At 41.8% G+C, this 21,549-nt stretch overlaps 1 protein-coding gene across 1 annotated transcript in view; it reads left to right on the top strand.

Annotated features, from left to right (window-relative positions):
• The first annotated feature begins 1,178 nt into the window (after positions 1–1,178).
• LOC122563059 (uncharacterized) overlaps positions 1,179–21,549 on the top strand; it is a 65,824-nt gene continuing 45,453 nt past the window's right edge. The window contains exon 1 of the mRNA XM_043716414.2: positions 1,179–1,466. Coding sequence (XP_043572349.1) covers positions 1,434–1,466 — 33 coding nt within the window. The 5' untranslated portion in view covers positions 1,179–1,433. The remainder of the gene's footprint in view (positions 1,467–21,549) is intronic.

Here is a 21,549-nt window from a genome sequence, read left to right as displayed (position 1 = left end):
TGAACTCAGATTTCTCCAATTTCCTCATTTCCCCTCCCCCCACCTTGTCTCAGTCCCAACCCTTGAACTCAGCACTACCTTCCTAACCTGCAATCTTCTTCCTGACCACTCCGCCCCCACCCCCACTCCGGCCTATCACCCTCACCTTAACCTCCTTCCAACACCCCTCCCCCGAGTCCCTCCTCCCTACCTCTTATCTTAGCCCACTTGGCACACTTTCCTCATTCCTGAAGAAGGGCTCATGCCCGAAACGTCGATTCTCCTGCTCCTTGGATGTTGCCTGACCTGCTGATCTTTGAGGGGCCCTACTCTCTCCTTAGTTACCCTTTTGTCCTTAATATATTTGTAAAAACCTTTCAGATTCTCCTTAACTCTATTTGCCAAAGCTATCTCATGTCCCCTTTTTGCCCTCCTGATTTCTCTCTTAAGAATTCTCCTACTACCTTTATACTCTTCTGAGGATTCCCTCAATCTATCTTGTCTATACCTGTCATACAAAGGGATGGGATGTTTGGAGCTTTCTAACTGCAAAAGGTAATTGATGCTGGGTCACTTGTTAGTTTTAAATCTAAGATTGCTAGATTTTGTTCACTGATGGTACAACGGGATATGAGGTAGAGGAAAATATGTGGAGTTTGATGGCAGGTCAATCTCTCTAAGCATTAAGAGCCCTCTTCCTGTTCCTCGGTTCTCTACTGACATCTGAATGGGTTAACACTGGATGTATTGAGATTGTACTGATCACTCAACAGGAACTGGAACGATTGAACATTCCACTAGACACTGGATTGGAGAGTAAATTAAACATTGTGTTGATACGCAACATGCACTGGTATAACAATGCAGAACTTTGCACTGCAGTTAGACTGAATCCTCTATTAAACATTGCATTGAACAGTGTGGTGTGACCCACACTAGACAAGCACATTATCTTAAGGACCGTTCTGAATTAGGGACGTCTACTGGAGCTTAAATGTGGGGAAGTTACTGAGCAGTGTATCCGAGGACACGGTGCGGAACACTGGGAATGGATTCCACATTGTATTCCGGGACTATAAGCGGGCAGTATATTTGTGGAGTGCCCTGGGCAGTATTGGAGACTCTGTATTGGACTGGATGGTGGGGGCTGTCCTTCGCCCAGGATTAACTTTGGGGATGGTGCGAAGTAAAATCATTTCCACCCCACCCCAGCTCAGGCACAGACGCCGGTTACCGAGCCAACGCGGACAAACTACACAACTGTGCTGGGAAATCACATGTGAGGGGGTGGGTTAGTACATTTCACTCGCTGTCTTGTCTGTGTCAGTGTGTGTGTGTGTATGTCCGAGCGCTCGATCGGGATATGTGTTAGCACCAGCCTCCCAGCGATGTGACCTGCTCCTCAAGATCAAGACCTTTAAGACCAGGAGTTAACACCCAAACATCTACTCCCTATGAAGAAATTAGCTTCCCTCTGCAAACTCCAGGTAAAGAGGTCTTTCGCTCGGTACATGAAGATCCCTCTGCGGGGGGGGTTGGGTTGTAAAAGGGGAACTTTGCTCTGAAATGCAATGCAAAAATAAGAAATAATAATTTGGCAGTGGATGCATGGTGTTGGGGCTGGGTTCACCTGAACGCGGGGGGGGGACGAAGCTATTTGATTACTGATCTATTTGTTCGGCCCCATCTTTTAATTCTGCTTTCACTTTCTCTCGCGAGTGTCGCTATTGGGTTCTCTCGTGGTGTGTGTGTTTTTACATAAGTTCAGCTTTTAAGTCAGTTCCAGCCTTTGGAGATCTGATCTTTTTTCTGTGTGTGTGTGTGTCCAGGTACTCATTACCCCTTGCTTCTTTGAGTTGCTATGCCTCAGGTCAGGGGGGAGAGTGTGGGTCAGGAACGCGTGGCCTCGCTGTTAATAAGAAACGAAGTTCGGTCTGCAGCGCCCAGTCTTGGGGAGGGGGGAGGAGATCAGTCTGCGCTTGAATTTATCCCATTCCCCTTCCCTGCTGGGAATTACACTGTCCCTTCGTGATACCCCTGGGATGAGGGGCAGCAGGAAGGCATCCAGAAGAGAGTGGCTTATCAGAAATGACATGGGAGGAATGAAGAGAAATATAGTGCAAACTCTAGTAGGCTTTCAAAAACAAATTAAAACAAAAACTTATCCTAACATGTACGCATGCGACTCGACACAGGACCTCCTAACCCAAAGGTAGGGACACTGCTAATGCATCATAATACCCTCTCAGGTTCTTTCTTTCAGATTAATGTATGTTAACCCATCAGTGTTACACAACTGATGAGCATTCTACATCTGACAACCTTGATTTAAGTCCTGCCGCTTTAATCTCCATAATATGGCCCGATGGGGAAATCCAGTTTGCATTGTATCCTTCAGATACAATATAAATGCATCGATGTGTCCAGTCATTCATTTTTCAAGTAAATGTATTAGAAATCAAAGCATAAAGTGCTGAAAATATTCAGGCAGCGTCTGTGGAGGGACAGACATGAGGTGATGACCATTCCTCAGTTCGGGTGGAAAGTTATCGAGCTGAACTATTAACTCCGTTTGTCTCTCCACACATGGTGCCAGACCTGCTGAGTTTCTCCCAGCTTTTTCTGATTTTGTTTAGACGAGACCTCTTCACCCGGAGATGTGAGCTTGCAGACACAGAGAGAAGTTGTGGTGAATAGAAGCAAAAATGCCTTGAAGGGGAAGCTGAATGGATACATAAGGGAGAAGTAGATTACAACACGTGCAGGTAGAATTAGGAGTGGAGCTTAAAGAACACCACAAATCACATCAACTGAATGGGCTGTCTCTCTGCTGTAAATTCAATGTCAAAATCCAGCTGGCTTTAAATATTTAATGCCAGACCTATTTGCTTTCATTTTCTCTCATGGGGAAAGTGAGGACTGCAGATGCTAGAGATCAGTCAAAAAGTGTGGCGCTGATGAAGAGCTTATGTTCGAAACATTGATTCTCCTGCTCCTGGGATGCTGCCTGACCGGCTGTGCTTTTCCAGCACCACACTTTTCGACTCTTCCTCTCTCATCCAAAGCAAAAAGGACGGTCGGGGATGAGGAGAAATTTCTAAGAGATACAGATAACATGGGTCATTATAAGCTGAATTGTTTGGCCTGAAGTAGGTCCGACATTAAATATTTAAAGCCAGCTGGATTTTGACATTGAATTTACAGCAGAGAGACAGCCCATTCAGCTGATGTGATTTGTGGTGTTCTTTAAGCTCCACACCTTCTAATTCTACCTGCACGTGTTGTAATCTACTTCTCCCTTATGTATTCATTCAGCTTCCCCTTCAAGGCATTTTTGCTTCTATTCACCACAACTTCTCTCTGTGTCTGCAAACTCACATCTCCGGGTGAAGAGGCTTCGCCTAAATTCCCTTTTGGGTTTAGTATGGCCACCTTTAATTTTTCACCCCTGACTTTTGGCATGCCTGCCAGCAGAAACATTTTTGGGCCCATCCTATCGAACCCCTTCACAATGTTAAAAGCCACTGTTCTATTGTCCTCCCCAGAGGTTGCTGTTGTAGAGAAAGAGGCCCCAGACTCTTCTCTTACTTGGAAAGGAATGATCTTCTGGGCTGTGGGCCAAGTGCAAGAGAAATGAGACTAATCCAATAGTTTTTATCAAATAAACCCAAGCAGATAGGATGTACTGAGTGATCTCCTTCAACTCTACATTATTCTGACTGTGGGTGTGAAGTTTGTTGTTACATTTTTGCTTAATAATCAGCATAAGCTCTGAATGATGTGCAATTTGGAATTTAAGAGTCTTTCAGCTCAACTAGTTCATGTATGTGACCATGCAGGTTATAGGAGCATATTTAGGACATTCTGCCTATCTAGTCTTCTGCCATTCAATCATAGTTGATACATTTCTCAACCCCATTCTCCTGCCTTGCCCCATAGTCCTTATATTCCACACAAATCTCTTCCCACCTTACTCTATCTCACTCTATCAACATTTCCTCCCATTCCTTTCTTTCTACAGGCATTAAGGGGAGGTGGTGTTGTAGTGGTAATATCTGTGGGTGAGGAGAGACAGGGTAACTCTCTGGATGTATGGGTTTAAATCCATCTTGGAAAATGGTGAAGTTAAATTCAATTTTTGGGAAAACAAAATGGAATTAAAAGCCAGTTCAGTTGTAAGCACCGTTATTAAAAACCCATGTGGTTCACTAATGTACTTTAGGAAAGCAATTCTGGTATCCTTACCTGCCCTGGACTAAATGTGATTCTCAGTCACAGAAGTTAAATCTTAAATCTCAAATATTGACCTTGTTGATGATGCCCAGCATCCCACGTGAGAATAAAAAAAATATAATTGGGTGCCCTTAAATACATCATTGTTTGATTTTTTTCAGATTGTGTTGCACTTGCTTAGGGATTGTCCCTGAAGACATTCGGCAGGAACTCATTAATAGAGTTGGAGCTGGCAGACTCCAGTGTTTACCTAACCTCATGTTTAAAGCATTTGTTTCCTCTCTTCATTCAGGAAGGCCTTTTAGCTCTCCAGTCTATAACTGGAAATTTGAAATCCTCTGCCGTGAGTTGTTTAGGGCTTCAATGTATCCTGGAATAGGAAAACGACAGGTTAGGCTGGAGAACTGCCAGGGCAAGTGGTGAGACATTTGGATATGTACATGAATAGGAAAGGTTTGGAGGGATATGGGCCAAAGCACAGGCAGGTGGGATTAGTTTAGTTTGGAATTATACTTGGCATGGACTGGTTGGATCAAAGGCTCTGTTTCCTTGCTGTATGACTCTGTGACTGATCACTGTCTGAAAAGTGAATATGATGGAATATTTCCTTCGTTAATAAGCTCACAGATCCCTACAACAACTGCTTGCACTTACCTAGCACCTTGAATGGTACCGAATGGCCCAGAGTGCTTAAGGAAAGTGGACATGATGAATGTCGAATTGGTCATGATCCTATTGAATGGCAGATCAGGCTGGAGAGGCCGAATGGCCTACTGCTATTGCTATTTCTTATGGTCTTAAGAGGAAACCATCAACAATATCATTCAGCCTGGAGGTGGGCGGTTTTTGTTATGAGAAACCCAGCAGATCTGGCAGTACTTGTGGAGAGAGAAACAGAGCTAATGTTTTGAGTTTGGTACGGCTCTTCTTCAATGATGTTCCTCTGGAGTAGATAGGACTTGAACTCAGGCCTTCTGACTCAGAGATAGGGGCACTACAACAGTATCAACTGTGCAGTTTCTTCTGACAGATTAACTATCAAGAAAAGCTAGCTGTGGTTCTCCTCTGAAGAAAGGCAAAGATTAATTGGAGACCGACTAAATATATGTAAAACTATGAAATGATTTGATAGAGTAGGTGTAGAATGTATGGGTGAACCAAAACTGAGTCATAACTATAAAACAGTTAATAATAAGTCCAAGAAGGAAATCAGGAATCTTTCTTTAGCCAGAAAGTGGTTAAAATGTGCACCTCACTGCTGCAAGGAGTAATTGAGGTGAACAACATTGCACATTTACAGGAAAGTGAGAAAAACTTATGAAGGAGAAGTGAATAGAGAATGACTGACAGGTTTGCAAGAAATGGATCAGTTGAATGCTCATGTGGAGCAATAAAACTGCCATGCTCCAATTGGATTGAATGTGTTGTTTGGGTACTGAACCTTACAATCTGCAAACATAGAAATTCAAGAACGGTGTCAGGAATCAAGTTTCTTTACTGTAATACACAGTGTAGCAGCCATACGGAGGGGAAGACACATGGGTGTGACTTATAATTCACATTCAGTATCGGATTTGAAACTGTATTTGCTTTCTATTTGCTCAGTGAGGAAGAATAGCAGTGGTCAGTATGTTACACATTTGAATGGTCAGCCTTAATTATAGCTTTAGTGTGGCCAGACAATTGTGAAAACTTCCTAAAACACAAATAAACATCTCAACCTCAACCTCAGAGAAAGGTCATTTCTGAGATGTCACATTTAGAATATGGGTTCAAGACATTGCAATGGCCCCAAAAAGTACACACATCTGAACATTTCTTTTTTGTAAGCATTTCTCATTTAAGGTTAAAGACATGAGGGAGCAGGGTTTAATGGTGATGGGGACTGGATTAGCTGAAGAGCAGATGGAGAATGTTTCAGAAGAGAATGAAGATTACCATGTACTAGCTGGCTCAAATGGTCTGCTTCTATACTCTACATTCTATGGAATTTCCAGTCCCAGGCAGTGAAGGTAAAAATCTATCCCAGTGTGCACAAACACTGTCCCAGGCCTGAGGAACAAATTGGGGTATGCTGCCCCTCAGAACCACATCTTCTGTTAGCAGTGGCTTCCTTGGTTTTCACTTTGAGAGTGGCCTATCAGGAAGGAGCAGAGGTGACATACAGCAGTTGGAGTCAGCGCAAGAAGAGAGAGAAAAAATATCATGCCTGAACCTCTGGCAATCTAGCGATAAATAAGTAAAGAAGGATGTGACCTATATCCTCTGTCTGAAATATTTCTTAGCTTCTGTGCGATATTGTGTGTGTTAAATTGGGTGGCTCAGTGGTTAGCTGCATCACAATACCAGGAACCTGGTTCCATTCCAGCCTTGGCTGACTCTCTGTATGGAGTTTGCACATTTTTACCCTGTCTGTGTGGGTTTCTTCCGGGTGCCCTTGTTTCCTCCCACAGTCCAAAGGCATACAGGTTAAGTGGCTTGGTCATGCTAAATTATCCATAGTCTCTAGGGCTATGCAGGTTAGGTGGATTAGTCATGGGGAGCACAGGGATGGAGAGTCTGGGTGGGATACTTTTCAGAGGGACAGTGTGGACTCGATGGGCCAAATGGCCTCCTTTCGCACTGTAGCAATTCTATGAAGTTATTATAAGTATGACAAAGATACCTGCATTAGCACAGCCCAAAGTTGCAGTGTATTTTTTTTTCAAAGTCTGAAGTTTAAGGTTTTTCTTCATGAATTGTAAAATCTAAAGTCCAAATATCGTACTCCACCTAATAATGAGACTGAAGCAGCCCATTACTTTAAATTAGGAGTATGTGTTCAGACTTAACCCCAGCTTACCGTATCGCTGGTGTTTGGGGTGGTACGGTGGCTCAGTGGTTAGCACTGCCGCCTCATAGCGCCAGTGACCCAGCGCACATTCTCCCTGTGTCTGTGTGGGTTTCCTCTCAGTGTTCTGGTTTCCTCCCACAGTCCAAAGATGTGCAGGTTAGGAGAATTGGCCATGTTAAATTGCCCATAGTGTGAAGTGCATTAGTCAGAGGTAAATGTAGGGGAATGGGTCTGGGTAAGTTGCTCTTCGGAGGGTTGGTGTGAACTTGTTGGGCCGAAGGGCCTGTTTCCACACTGTAGGGAATCTAATCTAATCTATCTCCACAAATCTCTAGGAAGGGGCAGAACACTGCCAACAGTTTGGCATAGGTTGTCAGTCAGGCTCAGGGATAGCCATGCTGGAAGTTAAAACATTAACTTAGGTGACATTGGGATCCCCTGTTGAGGTTACCGTTAAAATGTGTTTCAGTGGTAAAAGTTTTCTCACTCATCCAGCCATGCTATAGTTGGTGTGGGTGTGGTTTGTAATCAGAGTTGATTGTCCAAAAGTGTTACATTATAAACAGTAATTTTCTTCCTCATTGAGCAAGTGAAAACCATTTAATACCCGACAATATCTGATCACATTCATGTGTATCATCCTGCTATGTATGTATAAAAGGAGATTTTTAAGATACTAATTGCAATAAAAATAATTAATTTGACTTGCCTGAATTCTTGCTTTTATAGAGATGCATAAAATGTAAAACAAACCAACTGTTTCAAACCAATTGTTCATGTTATACATGAGCTTTCTACTGCCCCTCTTCATCCAAGTCTATTTGAGTATTCTTCTGTTTTTCTTTCCCTCATTTATTTATCTAACTTCACCCTAAGTGTGTTAATGATATTCACACCTTTAGTTTTGGTCTCCCCAACAATTGGAAATATCTTCTTTATGGTCAAAACCATTGTCAAACTATTTCAGGATCTTAAAGATTCTCTGTCCTTTGCAGTTCCTCCAACAAAGTAAACGAGGAAAGATAACAGATTAGAGGAAGAGCAGCCTTAAAGCAGAGTTGTTGAAATGTTTCAATAGACATGAATCCGTTGATATGGAATGATTTACATGAGAAATCGCAATCTATCAATAGCCCACTGTCCATCCAGGGTAATTAATGTTCTGTGGTCTTTGTGTTGTCTCAGCTCACCAAAGGAAAATATAACAACAGCTGGGATTCAATATATTACAATTATGTCACTGTTCCAACTAAACCTTCTGCTATATTGCATAATTGCTGATGACACAATTGTTAAATTATGTTGCAATTAATCCCTTATAAGAAGCATACTATTCTGCAATGCTTTATCCCAGTGATCATTATAATTTCTGAGGATAAAAGGACTTACATTTTTGTAGCACACCTTCACATCCTCAAGGCATTCCACAATATTCCTCAGAGAATTAATTACTGTTGCAGTGTAGCCACTGTTATCTTATACTGAAAATGTGTTGCTGGAAAAGCGCAGCAGGTCAGGTCGCATCCAAGGAATAGGAGAATCGATGTTTCGGGCATAAGCCCTTCTTCAGGAATTCCTGAAGAAGGGCTTATGCCCGAAACGTCGATTCTCCTGTTCCTTGGATGCTGCCTGACCTGCTGCGCTTTTCCAGCAACACATTTTCAGCTCTGATCTCCAGCATCTGCAGCCCTCACTTTCTCCACTGTTATCTTATAGACCAACATAACCCCAGGAAGCTGTGGGATAATTAACCTTAATCTATCCATGTGATTTGAGAGATGCAGGTTTACCAGGGTCACAAAAAGAGAGCCCCACTTACATCAAATGACGATGTGGAACCTTTTACATCTACCTATCAGACACCCAGTATGCCTCGCTCCAGTACTGCATCCAAAGCAGAGAACCTCTGACAATACAGCACTCTCTCAGTACTTAAATACTAACTTCAGATTATGTACTGATGTTCAACAACAGCATATGAATCCACAAGCTTTAAATTCAGAGAACAAGGCTGAGACAGATGAGTTCAGCTGAGTATAGTTGTCAGGAGGTTGCTTGGTTTTCCCAATGAAGCAACAAGTATATCCGACTTTGTGCTCCACATTCTGCCAGGGTGCTGAAGAGTACTTGATATTTATAAAATTATCTACCAGCAAGATTTCCCCCCTTCCATGAATGGCAAGAGGAAAATAAGACATTTTCTAATTTTTAAAAATAAATTATTCCCAAACAATTCCATACCTGGTCATTGTTAATGTTTACATTCCATAGCTCCCAACTTATTGTCTTTATAAAATCACGACCATTTACAATCCCACTCCTCCTTCCTGTCACTATATCCTCTCTCCTTCCTCAACTCTTCACACTCGCAACCAACAGCCTTTCACTCTGTTTGCCTGGGAAGAAATCTTAAATTGGAGATCACAATTTTTAAATTGTTCTATTCTCTCCTCAAGGGGAAACATCTTCTCAGCATCCACCCTGTCAACTCCTCTCAGGCTCTGATAAGTTTCAATAAAATCCTTTCTCATTCTTTTAAACTCCAATTGATACAGACCCAGCTGTCCAATCTTTATTTGTAAGGTAATCCTCTGCTTTCAAATCCAGCTATTAGTTGAGCGAGCCTTCTTTAAAATGCCTTTAATTCATTTACATCTCTTTTTAAATACAAAGTGCAAAACTGTATATGGAACAGTAGATTGGTCTCACCAACATTGTAACAAAACTTAATTATGTTCATACTTTTGCAATTTTTTACATAATAGATGGAGAGTTTTACCAGGGAATGACAAAGCATAGTATTCAGGAAGCCATAATTAATGAGGAAAAATTAAGATTGAATGCACAAATCCTTGGTGTCAAAAGACCAGAGTGGTTGGTAGTAGGGAATGAATGTTTGTGGAGATGAGGATCAGAGGCATCGGATTCAATAAGATTAATGTTACTGTCGATCATAATTTCTCACTGTTCCCAAATCAGTGTATTCTGTACTACATTACATGGTGCTCTGTAGTTATAGAGTCAGAGAGTCATAGAGATGTACAGCACGGAAACAGACCCTTTGGTCCAACTCGTCCATGCCGACCACAGACCACAACCTAATCCAGTCCCATTTGCCAGCACTTCACCCATATCTCTCTAAACCCTTCCTATTCATGTACCCTTTTAAATGATGCAATTGTACCACTTTCTCTGGCAGCTCATTCCATCCACACACCACCCTCTGTGTGAAAAAGTTATTCTCTGCACATTTGGTAGCAGAACTACATTTGTCATTCTCCTTCCCGTCTCCGTCTCCCCTCAGTGTAACAATTGTGCTTATCAGATTGAAAGTAATATTGAGAGAATAAATGCCTTAATTCATTATTGTTAATTTTTAATGGTTAGTTATTAACTTTTATATTTATGAAACAATTCCTAAAACAATCAGTTTCGTTTTAACTGACCAGTGGAGTGCCACAAGGATCAGTACTTGGTCCATTACTATTCATTATTTATATAAATGATTTGGATGTGAGCATAAGAGATATAGTTAGTAAGTTTGCAGATGATACCAAAATTGGAGGTGTAGTGGACAGCGAAGAAGCTTTCCTCAGATTACAATGGGTTCTTGATCAGATGGGCCAATGGGCTGAAAAGTGGCAGATGGAGTTTAAATTAGATAAATGTGAGGTGCTGCATTTTGGGAAAGCAAACCTTAGCTGAAATTATACACTTAATGGTAAGGTCCTAGAGAGTGTTGCTGAACAAAGAGACCTTGGAGTGCAGGTTCATAGCTCCATGAAAGTGGAGTCGCAGGTAGATAGGATAGTGAAGAAGGCGTTTGGTATGCTTTCCTTTATTGGTCAGAGAATTGGGTACCGGAGTTGGAAAGTCATGTTGCGGCTGTACAGGACATTGGTTAGGCCACTGTAGGAATATTGCGTGCAATTCTGGTCTCCTTCCTATCGGAAAGGTATTGTGAAACTTGAAAGGGTTCAGAAAAGATTTACAAGGATGTTGCCAGGGCTGGAGGATTTGAGCTATAGGGAGAGGTTGAATAGGCTAGGGCTGATTTCCCTGGAGCATTGGAGACTGAGGGGTGACCTTATAGAGGTTTATAAAATCATGGGGGGCATGGATAGGGTAAATAGACAAAAGTTTTTTTTTCCCTGGGGTGGGGGAGTCCAGAACTAGAGGGCATAGGTTTAAGGTGAGAGGGGAAAGATATAAAAGAGATCTAAGGGGCAACTTTTTCACACAGTAAGTGTATGGAATGAGCTGCCAGAGGAAGTGATGATACAATTGCAACATTTAAAAGGCATCTGGATGGATATATGAATAGGAAGCATTTGGAGGGATGTGGACCAGGTGCTGGCAGGTGGGACTAGATTGGGTTGGGATATCTGTTTGGCGTGGACAAGTTGGATCGGAGGGTCTTTTTCATGCTATACATCTCCATGACTCTATAACTAAGCAAAATTTTGCAAATCCCTCATCTAACAGTGACTTGGATGAAGTACTGTTAGATTGTGCTTGGCTGACAATAAGATAGTGAGTATTATTTAGGCTTTACCAAAATTGAATTTGAAGTGTCCAGACTTTCCATTCAATGTTTAACCGTCAAAGTATAATTTACATAACAAGGGAACTTACTCTTCTAACATTGCTAATGTAGCTACTACAGAATACAGCCCCACTGGCTCTGTGCTCCTCGATGGCATCCACAACAAAATTTAGTTTTGTTTGAATTGCTTTTGGATTCTGTTTCCAATGGATTTGGTTTTCTGTCAGTCCATTACAACGTAGCATTGAGTATTGTCAGTCTCTTGTTCCTCGCACAATAACATTATGGTTGCTTCTAATTCCTCATTTGCTGTTAGCTGTAAATTAGTGCCCATTTCCCTCCAGCTAGCAATGTGGAGAAGGTGGGTTTGTATCTAATCCCTCTATTAAATGTTTGTGAAGTCTAGGATTTTACTTCTCCAGTGCTGGCAGTATGATGATTTTTGATAAAATTTCAATTTTTTTTGTCAAGCAAACAAATATTTTGAAACTTTTACTTAAGTCTTTTAGATATTTATGCTAAATGTGGCACATTTGTGAGGAAGAAGTGATTTTGGATCCGTGCTTTCCAAAGCTATTCATCACCAGGTTTTTCTCCCCTCAGCTTCTCAGTCAGTTGTAGACTCACTGGAAGAGATGAATCGCCATAATCGGCATTATTGTTGTATCTTGAGACTACCAAGATGGTGGACGATAAATGATGTGGACCTTGACCATTTCCTGCTAATAATTCCTATTGTTCCCATTTATTGGCAATGTTTTAAGGAATAATGGCCATCATCCCATAATTATGCATCTTGTAGAGCAATATTGCTTGGTCTCTAAATTTCAGTCTATCTTCATGCATCAAAAACTTTCCTCAGTGCTCACCTCCTGTAAGATTTTCCATTCTTATTTCCTTACAGAATCTAGAAGATTTAGAATACAGTACAGTGGGCAAACAGACCACTCAGTTATTAAGTAAAGACACAACTGGTATAAATTGGAGATGATCATCAAATATACTCACCACCACCCCCTTCCCAATCATCACCATATATAATCTTTAATGCTATACTGCAGGGAGGTGTAACTACATGATGACAAGTTTGCGGAGTCAGTATCTCATTTTAGATTAGACTCACCACAGTATGGAAACAGGCCCTTTGGCCCAACAAGTCCACACCGACTCTCTAGAGAGTAATCCACCCAGACCCATTCCCCTACCCTATATTTACCCCTGACTAATGCACCTAACACTACGGGCAATTTAGCATGACCAATTCACCCTCTCTGCATATCTTTGGATTGTGGGAGGAAACCAGAGCATCCAGAGGGAACCCACACATGTGCAAACTCCTCACAGAGTCGTCCAAAGCAGGAATCGAACCTGGGTCCCTGCTGCAGTGAGGCAGCAGTGCTAACCACTGAGTCACTGTACCACCACTGTCAATATAAGTGTGGTCATGGCAAGGAGACCCTAATCCAATGAAAGATTAAAATGCAAAGAAAGCAGCAAAGAAGGAAAGAACTACATTTCATTCTCACAGTGTATTTCATAGATTCAGGATTCAACAAGTTATGTTTCTATCATTGTAGTAATTTTGAACTACTGTAACAAGCAAAATGACAGCAATATGCACACAGCAAGCTCCCATAAACATCAAAAACAAGAAGTGACCAGACAATCTACTTATGAAATTCTGATCTCTCCGTCTCTACTTCTCTTGATATCTACTCACTGTCTTAACTCCAAACTTCACGGATGACCAACAAATAAGATATTAAATTTGCGATGCATGCTTCAAGGTGTGTCACATGCAGTCACATTTGCAGCCCTGCATGCCCACCTTAGATGGATCCTCTCAAAATCCAGAAATTTCAGTATCCTGCACATATGCCATGCCTGAGAAATACAACTTGATTTGGCCATTTGATTCATCTAAGCCTGGTCTTGTGTTTTGGGTTAAAATGGGAGTTTACATCAATGAGAAGGCAGTAAAGAGTGTGGGCAAACAGAGACTAAAATGCACAAAATGTTTCAATGCAAGTAATGCCATAAGAAGTCTTACATAATTTGGATTTTATAAATAGGACAGACAGTGCAGGACTATAAATATAAAAATAAGTTTATACATAATATTAGTTAAACTACAGATTGAGTATTGTGTAATTTTGAACTCATCACTACAGAGAATGCCACAGGAATATGGAATACAGGAGCAGGAGTAGGCCATTTAGCCTTTTGAGCCTGTTGCAGCCTTTAGTAAGATCATGGCTGATCTAGTTGATCTCCACTACAATCTCCTGCTGCCACCTCAGAATTCTTATCACTCTCGGCTATCAAAAATCTGCCAGGTTCAGCCTTGACGAAATTTAAAAACCCAGCCTCCATTACCAGAGTTCAAGAACCAGGGCTCAGTCTAAGGATGCAGGGTAAACTGTTTAGGACTGAGATGAGAAAGAATTTATTCACCTGGAGGGTGATGAACCTGTGACATTCACTATCACGGAAAGTGGTTGAGACCGATTCATCAAGTGCTTTCAAGAAGGAGTTAGGTTTTAGTTCTCAGGGTTAAAGGGATCAAAGAGTGTAGGAAGAACTGGGAACAGGGTCCTGAGTAGGATGATTAATCGTGACCAAATCGAATGGCAGAGAAGACTCAAAGGACCAAATGGCCTACATCGGTTCCTATTTTCTAAATTTTTATGTGTATCATCTGGGGAAAAGAATTTCACACTCTAATGATTCTCTGGGAGAAAGAAAATCTCTGTATCTTTGCTTAAGATGCAGCAGCACATTGACTGAGTGGCTCAGTGATAAACACTGCTGTCTCACAGCACCAGGGACCCAGGTTCAATTCCTGTCTCAGGTGACTGTCTGTGTGGAGTTTGCACATTCTCCCCAGGTTTGCTCTGGTTTCCCCCCGCAGTCCAAAGGTGTGCAGGTCAGCTGAATTGGCCATGCTAAATTGCCAATAGTGTTAGGTGCATTAGTCAGGGGTAAGTATAGGGGAATGGTCTTGGGTGGGTTACTCTTTGGAGGGTCGGTGTGGACTTGTTGGGCTGTTTCCAAATTGTAGGGAATTTGAACAAAATTAAAGGGTAGATCTCTACTTCTTCTTCTTAATCTACATTCCTTAATTTTAACCTCTTCCAAAAGAGGAAACATCTTCCTGGTACCTACCCTGTCAGACACCTTCAAGCTCTTCAGTCTTCTAAACTCCAGTGGATTTAGGCCTAACCACTTTAACCATTGTTTGTAAGATAACCCTTCACCCAAGGGCTTACTTTAGTAAACTTCCTCTGCTTCAAAAGTATTTATATATTTTTTTCAAATAAGGTGACCAAACTGTACAATGCAATCCAGATGTGGTCTCACCAGTATATCTTCCTTACGTTCACATTCCTTTTTCCTTGCAACAGTCACAATCCCCCCCCACCATTTCATTGCCTTCCTAATAACTTGGATCTCCACACTAACTGTATGTGATTCATTTACTAGGACACCCAAATGCCTCTTAAATATTGATTTCTCCATTTTAATTGCTTTTGATTACATTAGATTAAATGCCCTACAGTATGGAAACAGGCCCTTCAGCCCACCAAGTCCACACCGACCCTCTGAAGAGTAACCCACCCAGACCCATTCCCCTACCCAATATTTACCCCTGACGTGGCAATTTAGCATGGCTAATTCAACTGACATGCATATCTTTTGGATTGTGGGAGGAAACCGGAGCACCCAGAGGAAACCCGCGCAGACACGGGGAGAATGTGCAAACTCCACACAGGCAGTCGCCCATCGAACCCGAGTCCCTGGCGCTGTGAGGCAGCAGTGCTAACCACTGAGGCACCTTGCCACCCATTTCTATTCTTCCTGCTAAAATGGACAAATTTGGATTTAGATACTACAAATCTATCTCAATCAACTTGTTCATATCCCTCTCTAACTCCTCTTGACAATTTACTTTCTTACCCCATCTTGACATCATTAGCAAATGTAGCTGTCATACATTCTGGTCCTTCATCCATGTCATTGCCATGAATTGTGAATAGTCGGCAGCGCAGCACTGTTCCCTGCGGCACTCTACTAGCTCCTGCTTCTCAACCTCAAAATGAACCACTTATCCCAAGTAATATAATACTCCCTGTACCATGCACTCTATCCCTATACAGCAACCTTTGATGTGGCACATTATCAAATGTGTTTTGAAAATCCGAGTACCTACACCTACCAGTTCCCCTCTGTCTACTGTAAATGTTACATTGTCAAAAAGATTAAATAGATGAGTTAAACACAATGTCTTCTATCCAAAGCTTTGTTCACTCTGCCTGATTGCATTGTGATTTTTAAAAAATCCCATTATTACCTTCTTAATAATGGATTCTCTTACTTTCCCTTATCTTAGTCAAAGTTCTTTTCAAAATCATTCACTAAGGTCATGCTGTGGATGGGCAGTTTTTAATAAGAGCTGAAAAATGTGTTGCTTGAAAAGCGCAGCAGGTCAGTCAGCATCCAAGGAGCAGGAGAATCGACGTTTTGGGCCTTCTTCAGTAAGAAATTAGATTAAAGATTCTGGGAGTACCAGTATTGCAGTAAGTAAACGAAATTTAGATTGATATTGGTTGTTGTAGCAAAATGAGACTGGACTGGATATTAAGATGCTGAGGTACATAATGATTTAACAGTGACACCTGCAGCCACGTGCGAGAAACTGTGAAGAAAGGATGAAATTATTTGCTTTAGTGAGAAATGTACTGACAGAGAACAGTGTCATGTGCAGTGGTGTCAATGAAAGAGCTTTCAGAAAACCAATAAACAACGGGGGAAACCAATGCAGGCCACAAACTATCAGCAGAGAGGAGAGTCACTTCTCCAATGTTCAGAATTGGAACCCTCATGCTACAAAGCTTGTGGCTACACAAGCCAGTTATTAATGTTACAAAAAGTTTTGATAGCCTGAAGAGGAGATAAAGGAGATTTCCTTTAGTTAGCGTGACAGTGTTAAGAGGGTCATCAATTTAAAATGATTGCTGACAGAATATGGAGAGTTTTTGGAAGAATTTTCTGCACACGATGATTGCTTTCAGACGGTCTGCTGTACTATGAAAGTAGTCAAGCTGAGATGAATGCACTGGTTTGGGACAAATTGGATAAAAGTTTGAAGAAGAATGAAATGCTAGACCATAGGCATTGGTCAATGAGGATAGCTTTGGAGCGATGGAGCCACCAAAGATACAATAGCCTTTCCTCTGCTGTAAATAAACATGTTTCCATAATATTTGCTGATTCCTAAAGCAGTGAAGATTAAGGTCCCTGATCCCATTTCCTTCCCTCTACTTCCAGTCCGGCGCTTTCTTATCAGCGTTAAGTAATATATCTTCTCAAACAAGATTGGGAAATCAAAATTGTGCTCCCTTCTGTCACGTACAACACGTGCACACGCATGACCTTCACTTACTAACACACACACACACATACACATCCTTTCAGCTGTCTAGTCTTTTTTACTTAGCACCAATCCCCCGCCCTTTCCCCATAGCCCTGTGCATTGTTTCTACATAAATAATCATCTAGTGCCCTTTTGGATGCCTCAATTGTGCCTCCATCAAAATTTCAGGGAGTGGATTCCAAACCCAAACCGTCGCGATGTAAAAAAAAAATTTCTCACTATACATTTACTTCTTTTGCACCGCTCTTTTTAAGCTGTGCAGAACTATCCAAAGATATGCTGGTTAGGTAGATTGACCATGCCAACCAAATTGCCCTGTAGTGTGCAGATTAGGTGGGTTAGCCATGGGAAAACACCCTATACGGGGCTCCAAGCATGGGATGGTTCAGACTTAATGGCCTGAAGGGTCTTGTTTCTGCATTTAGGGATTCAGTGATTCTATTTTATGACTCTATGTGCCCTCAGTCATGAACAGTTTCTGTCTATGTTATTCAAACCCCTCATGATTGTGAAAGCCTCCATTCCTACAAAATCTTCCACAGTCCCAACTTCTCAAATCTTTCCTCTTACCTGATGTGCCTCATCCCTGGAGCCATTCTCAAAAAACCCAACTGCATATTTTTCAGGACTGCGCAGAACAAGCCTTAATCTGGCCCCTGTGTATTAGCTAGCCGGGGCTTAGTCAGTACAGCCCTCTCCCTTAGCTCAGAAAGCTGTGGTTCAAATCCTGCCCCGGGATTGGAGGGATCAAGGCTGAATCCATAGTGCAGTAGAGAGGGCATGCTGCTCTGTTGGAGGTGTTGCCTTCTGGATGTGATGTTAGACCAAAGGCCCTCCTGCCCTGTCAAGTGAATGTAGAAGATTCCTGAGCACTGTTTCAAGGAAGAGCAAAGTTGCCATTAGTGCCTTGGCCATTAATTATCCCTCAATCAGATCATGGAAAAAGAAAACAGATCATCAGGCTGGTGGCTAGAAAGCACTTTAGAATGTTCAGTGGCTACTTGATGGAGGCACTCTACAAATGCAAGACACTTTTTTTTATCTTTGAAGGCTCAGTTTTGCTTATGTGAATGAAGTTGGTCGAGGCTGGGTTAGTGTGGGAGGTTTGTGAATAGACTCGCCATACCTGAGGGTCACCACACCTCAGTCAAGGGGCAGGGTTAAGAAGGTGGGACCTTCATTAGTTGTCCTTAATTGGTGAGAGAATCAACAGGGGCAGGTGGTCGTTCACAGAGTGAGCTTTTCTTGAGGGGAAGATGCTGTTTATTTTGTTCTGTTCAGAAGGAATATTGAAGATTTATAGATTAGTATCGGTTTCCGGAGGAAAGTATTTCTATGTGGCATAATTAACATAAGAGATATCTCTGCCACTTTTAGATATAGGGCTAAAAAGAATTGTCATTTTTTCCCAAAGGATAACTGCACAATTTCCAACTCTGGGTTAAGATGTGGTCATTGGAATATCCTCCTTACTACAGGATAGTAATAGTGTTTGACAATATCCACTCTATCCAAAGCTTGGGGATCAATTGCAAAAGCAATAGAACAGATAATCAATGAAAGCCACCTTTAGATCTCAGTGTATATCCATATTTCTGTATTAAAATGAAGTTCCTCAAAATGGCCCATCTTGCTTTTACTGTGTGATCCATTACAGAGAAGAGTGGCCTCTAGCAACCCTTTACACAGTGGGATGGAAGAGAGGGACTGTTAACTATTCCACTTGAGTAGATTATACATTTCCAAGCAATATTCATCAATGCACTTCTAACCACAAATCATCTTAAACTGCATTTCCATTACATCTGTAACATGAAGGTCAAGTGCAGTGCAATAAATCTGGGGTCAGTGGAAAAGCAGTTTCAGGAATGGAATGGATTGAAAGACTCAAACTATGCCAGGGGATGAGTGCCAGAATAATGAAAACAAAAAATGCTGGAGATCGCGGTGGGTTAGACAACATCCATGGAGAGAGAGCAAGCTAACATTTCGAATTTAAATTTGAAACATTAGCTGGCTCTCTCTCCATGGGTGCTGCCTGACCCACTGATCGCCAGCCTTTTCTTGCTGTCAGTACAGATTCCAGCCGTAATTTGCTGTTAGCACTAGGTGCTCGGACTATTTTTGCTGGAGCAGAGGAGTCTAAGTAGAGATTTGATAGAGATTTTTATTTAAACGGTGAAAGGTGATGATAGGGGAATGCTATCAGCTGGAATTTCTTTGGGACTTCTTTCACTGGAAGCTTGGCAGGAAATGATGCATTTCTCTGGGCTGTGGAAGTCAAGCTTGATCCCAGGAGGTAAATGACTTCTCTGTGTGTTGCTAGTTCTAAGGACCCCTTCTCTAGTTACAGTGATGTTCTTGTTCTCTAAACCTGTTATTAGAGAAAGCCTTGGAAATTCCAAGAGTAATTTCCTTATGAGTAATTGACTATTTGTGAAGCCATTATTTGATTAGTCATGTGAGTGGTGGTAGGATCACTTCAGTCATCTAACATTCCAAAATGCCACAAACCATTCTGCTGGTACCAGCATTTGCATTCCATTTGTGTAAAGATTGCTCTCTGTCACATGATTGAGTCAAGCAAGGCCACAGAAAGAAAATGCACAAGCAACACTTTAATGAACAGGCTGAACTAGAAACTTTATGGCAGAAAGACATTTACATATCTGTTCACTGATGTAAAATTGGACCAGTTAGAGAAAGTTCAGGAAGACCAGTTAGGATATCAAGCCACTACTTGCCCCTTACCCCACTCCCAGCACTGTTCTTTAACCCCTGTCGCCTATATAGTACAGTATTCTCGTTAGAGATGTGATACTGTTTGTGGTTAAATTGCAGCATGGTAATTAGAACCAGATATTAGAAGACGTGAGAGGCTCTGGTGAACTCATATACAGGGAAGTTGCTCATACAAAACATTGCATGGTATAGAAATTTAATTGCAGAACTTTAGTGTGAAGACGAATCTCAATCAAAGTTCTCAATAAAGATGGATGGAACTGCACAATGTAGATTGGATAACGTTAAAAATCATATAACACCAGGTTATAGTCCAACAGTATTATTTGGAAGACTAAAACCTGGTGTTGTGTGATTTTTTAACTTTGTCCACCCCAGTCCAATACCAGCACTTCGATATAGATTAGGTTCAACTCAAGTCATACACTATTTAACTAGTTCTGGTTTTGAAAGGATTGGCATATTTTGGAGGGTTTGTTGTTTAGTGTTGCTTCTGATCACAGAACTGATTTGGTCTTTACCTGCATGGATCAGGAGATTGCCTGCAGAAGGCTTACAGCTTTCCATACATTTAAACCACTGCTTAGAAATTCTGGGTGATTTTAAAGAAAGTCAGGCTTTTCAATGCAGCCCTGAGAGAGTACTGCAATGTCAGAGATTTAATCTTTCACAACTCTGTGTCAGGTGGATGTAAATGTTTCTATGTTTTCCTTCACCAAAAGACATTATGCGAGGCGTAGACTGTGAGAATCTTTTCCCCATGGCAAATGTGTCTAATACTTGATGGCATATGTTTAAGGTGAAGAGTAAATGGTTTAGAGGGGACCTGAGGAAATTTTGTTTTCACCCAAAGGTGGTGGATAGGGCAGCACGGTTGCTCAGTGATTAGCACTGCTGCCTCACAGCACCAGGGACCCAGGTTGGATCCCAGCCTCGTGTAACTGTCTGTGTGGGGTTTGCACATTCTCCCCATGTCCGCACAAGGTTCCTTCAGATGCTCTGATTTCTTTCCACAGTCCAAAGATGTGCAGGCTAGGTGGATTGGCCATGGGAAATGCCGGGTTACAGGGATAGGGTTGGGTCTGGGTGTGATACTGTCCGAAGGGTCCGTGTGGACACCATGGGCTGAATGGCCTGCTTCCACATTGTAGGAATCCTATATATGGAATATGCTGCTTGCGAGGGTGGTGGAGGCAGATACTCTCACAACATTTAAGAAACATCTGGATGAGCACTTAAAATACCAGGGCGTAGTATGTTATGGACTAACTGCTGGTAAAGGGGATTAGTGCAGATTGGCATTTGTTGGTCAGCATAGACATGGTGAGCCAAAGAGCCTCTTTCAATGTTGTATGACTCTATTAACTTTAAACAGTCATTTAGCAAAGTGATGTTTGTGGAATATTGCTGTGTGACAATTTACTGCCACTCTCTGAGATCCTGAGGATCTGAAAGGCGCTATGTAAATGTCAGTCATTCTTTTAAGGCTTTTTCATAAAAACCTTGAAAAATAGAGAAGTGAAAAGGTCTTCCAGAAAAGGAGACAGATTGTAAAAGTCTACTTTCACCACTTTTATTAGCGTTTGAAAGGAACACTTCCAGCTAGTGACTGAATCCTTGCCATGGAGAGTGTAATTTCTACATCTTCAGAGTGAAGCCAACAGCACAGGTTCAATTCCTACACCAGCTGAGGTCACCACGAAGGTCCCACCTTCTCAACCTCTCCCCTCGCCTGAGGAATAGTGACTCTCAGGGTAACCTCACCACCAGTCACTCTCTATC

Source organism: Chiloscyllium plagiosum, unplaced genomic scaffold (genome assembly GCF_037043375.1).
Source record: "Chiloscyllium plagiosum isolate Xiang-an unplaced genomic scaffold, Cpla_swu_hap1 HiC_scaffold_26, whole genome shotgun sequence".
Classification (NCBI taxonomy): Eukaryota; Metazoa; Chordata; class Chondrichthyes; order Orectolobiformes; family Hemiscylliidae; genus Chiloscyllium; species Chiloscyllium plagiosum.
This window is presented reverse-complemented; position numbering and strand designations above follow the sequence as displayed.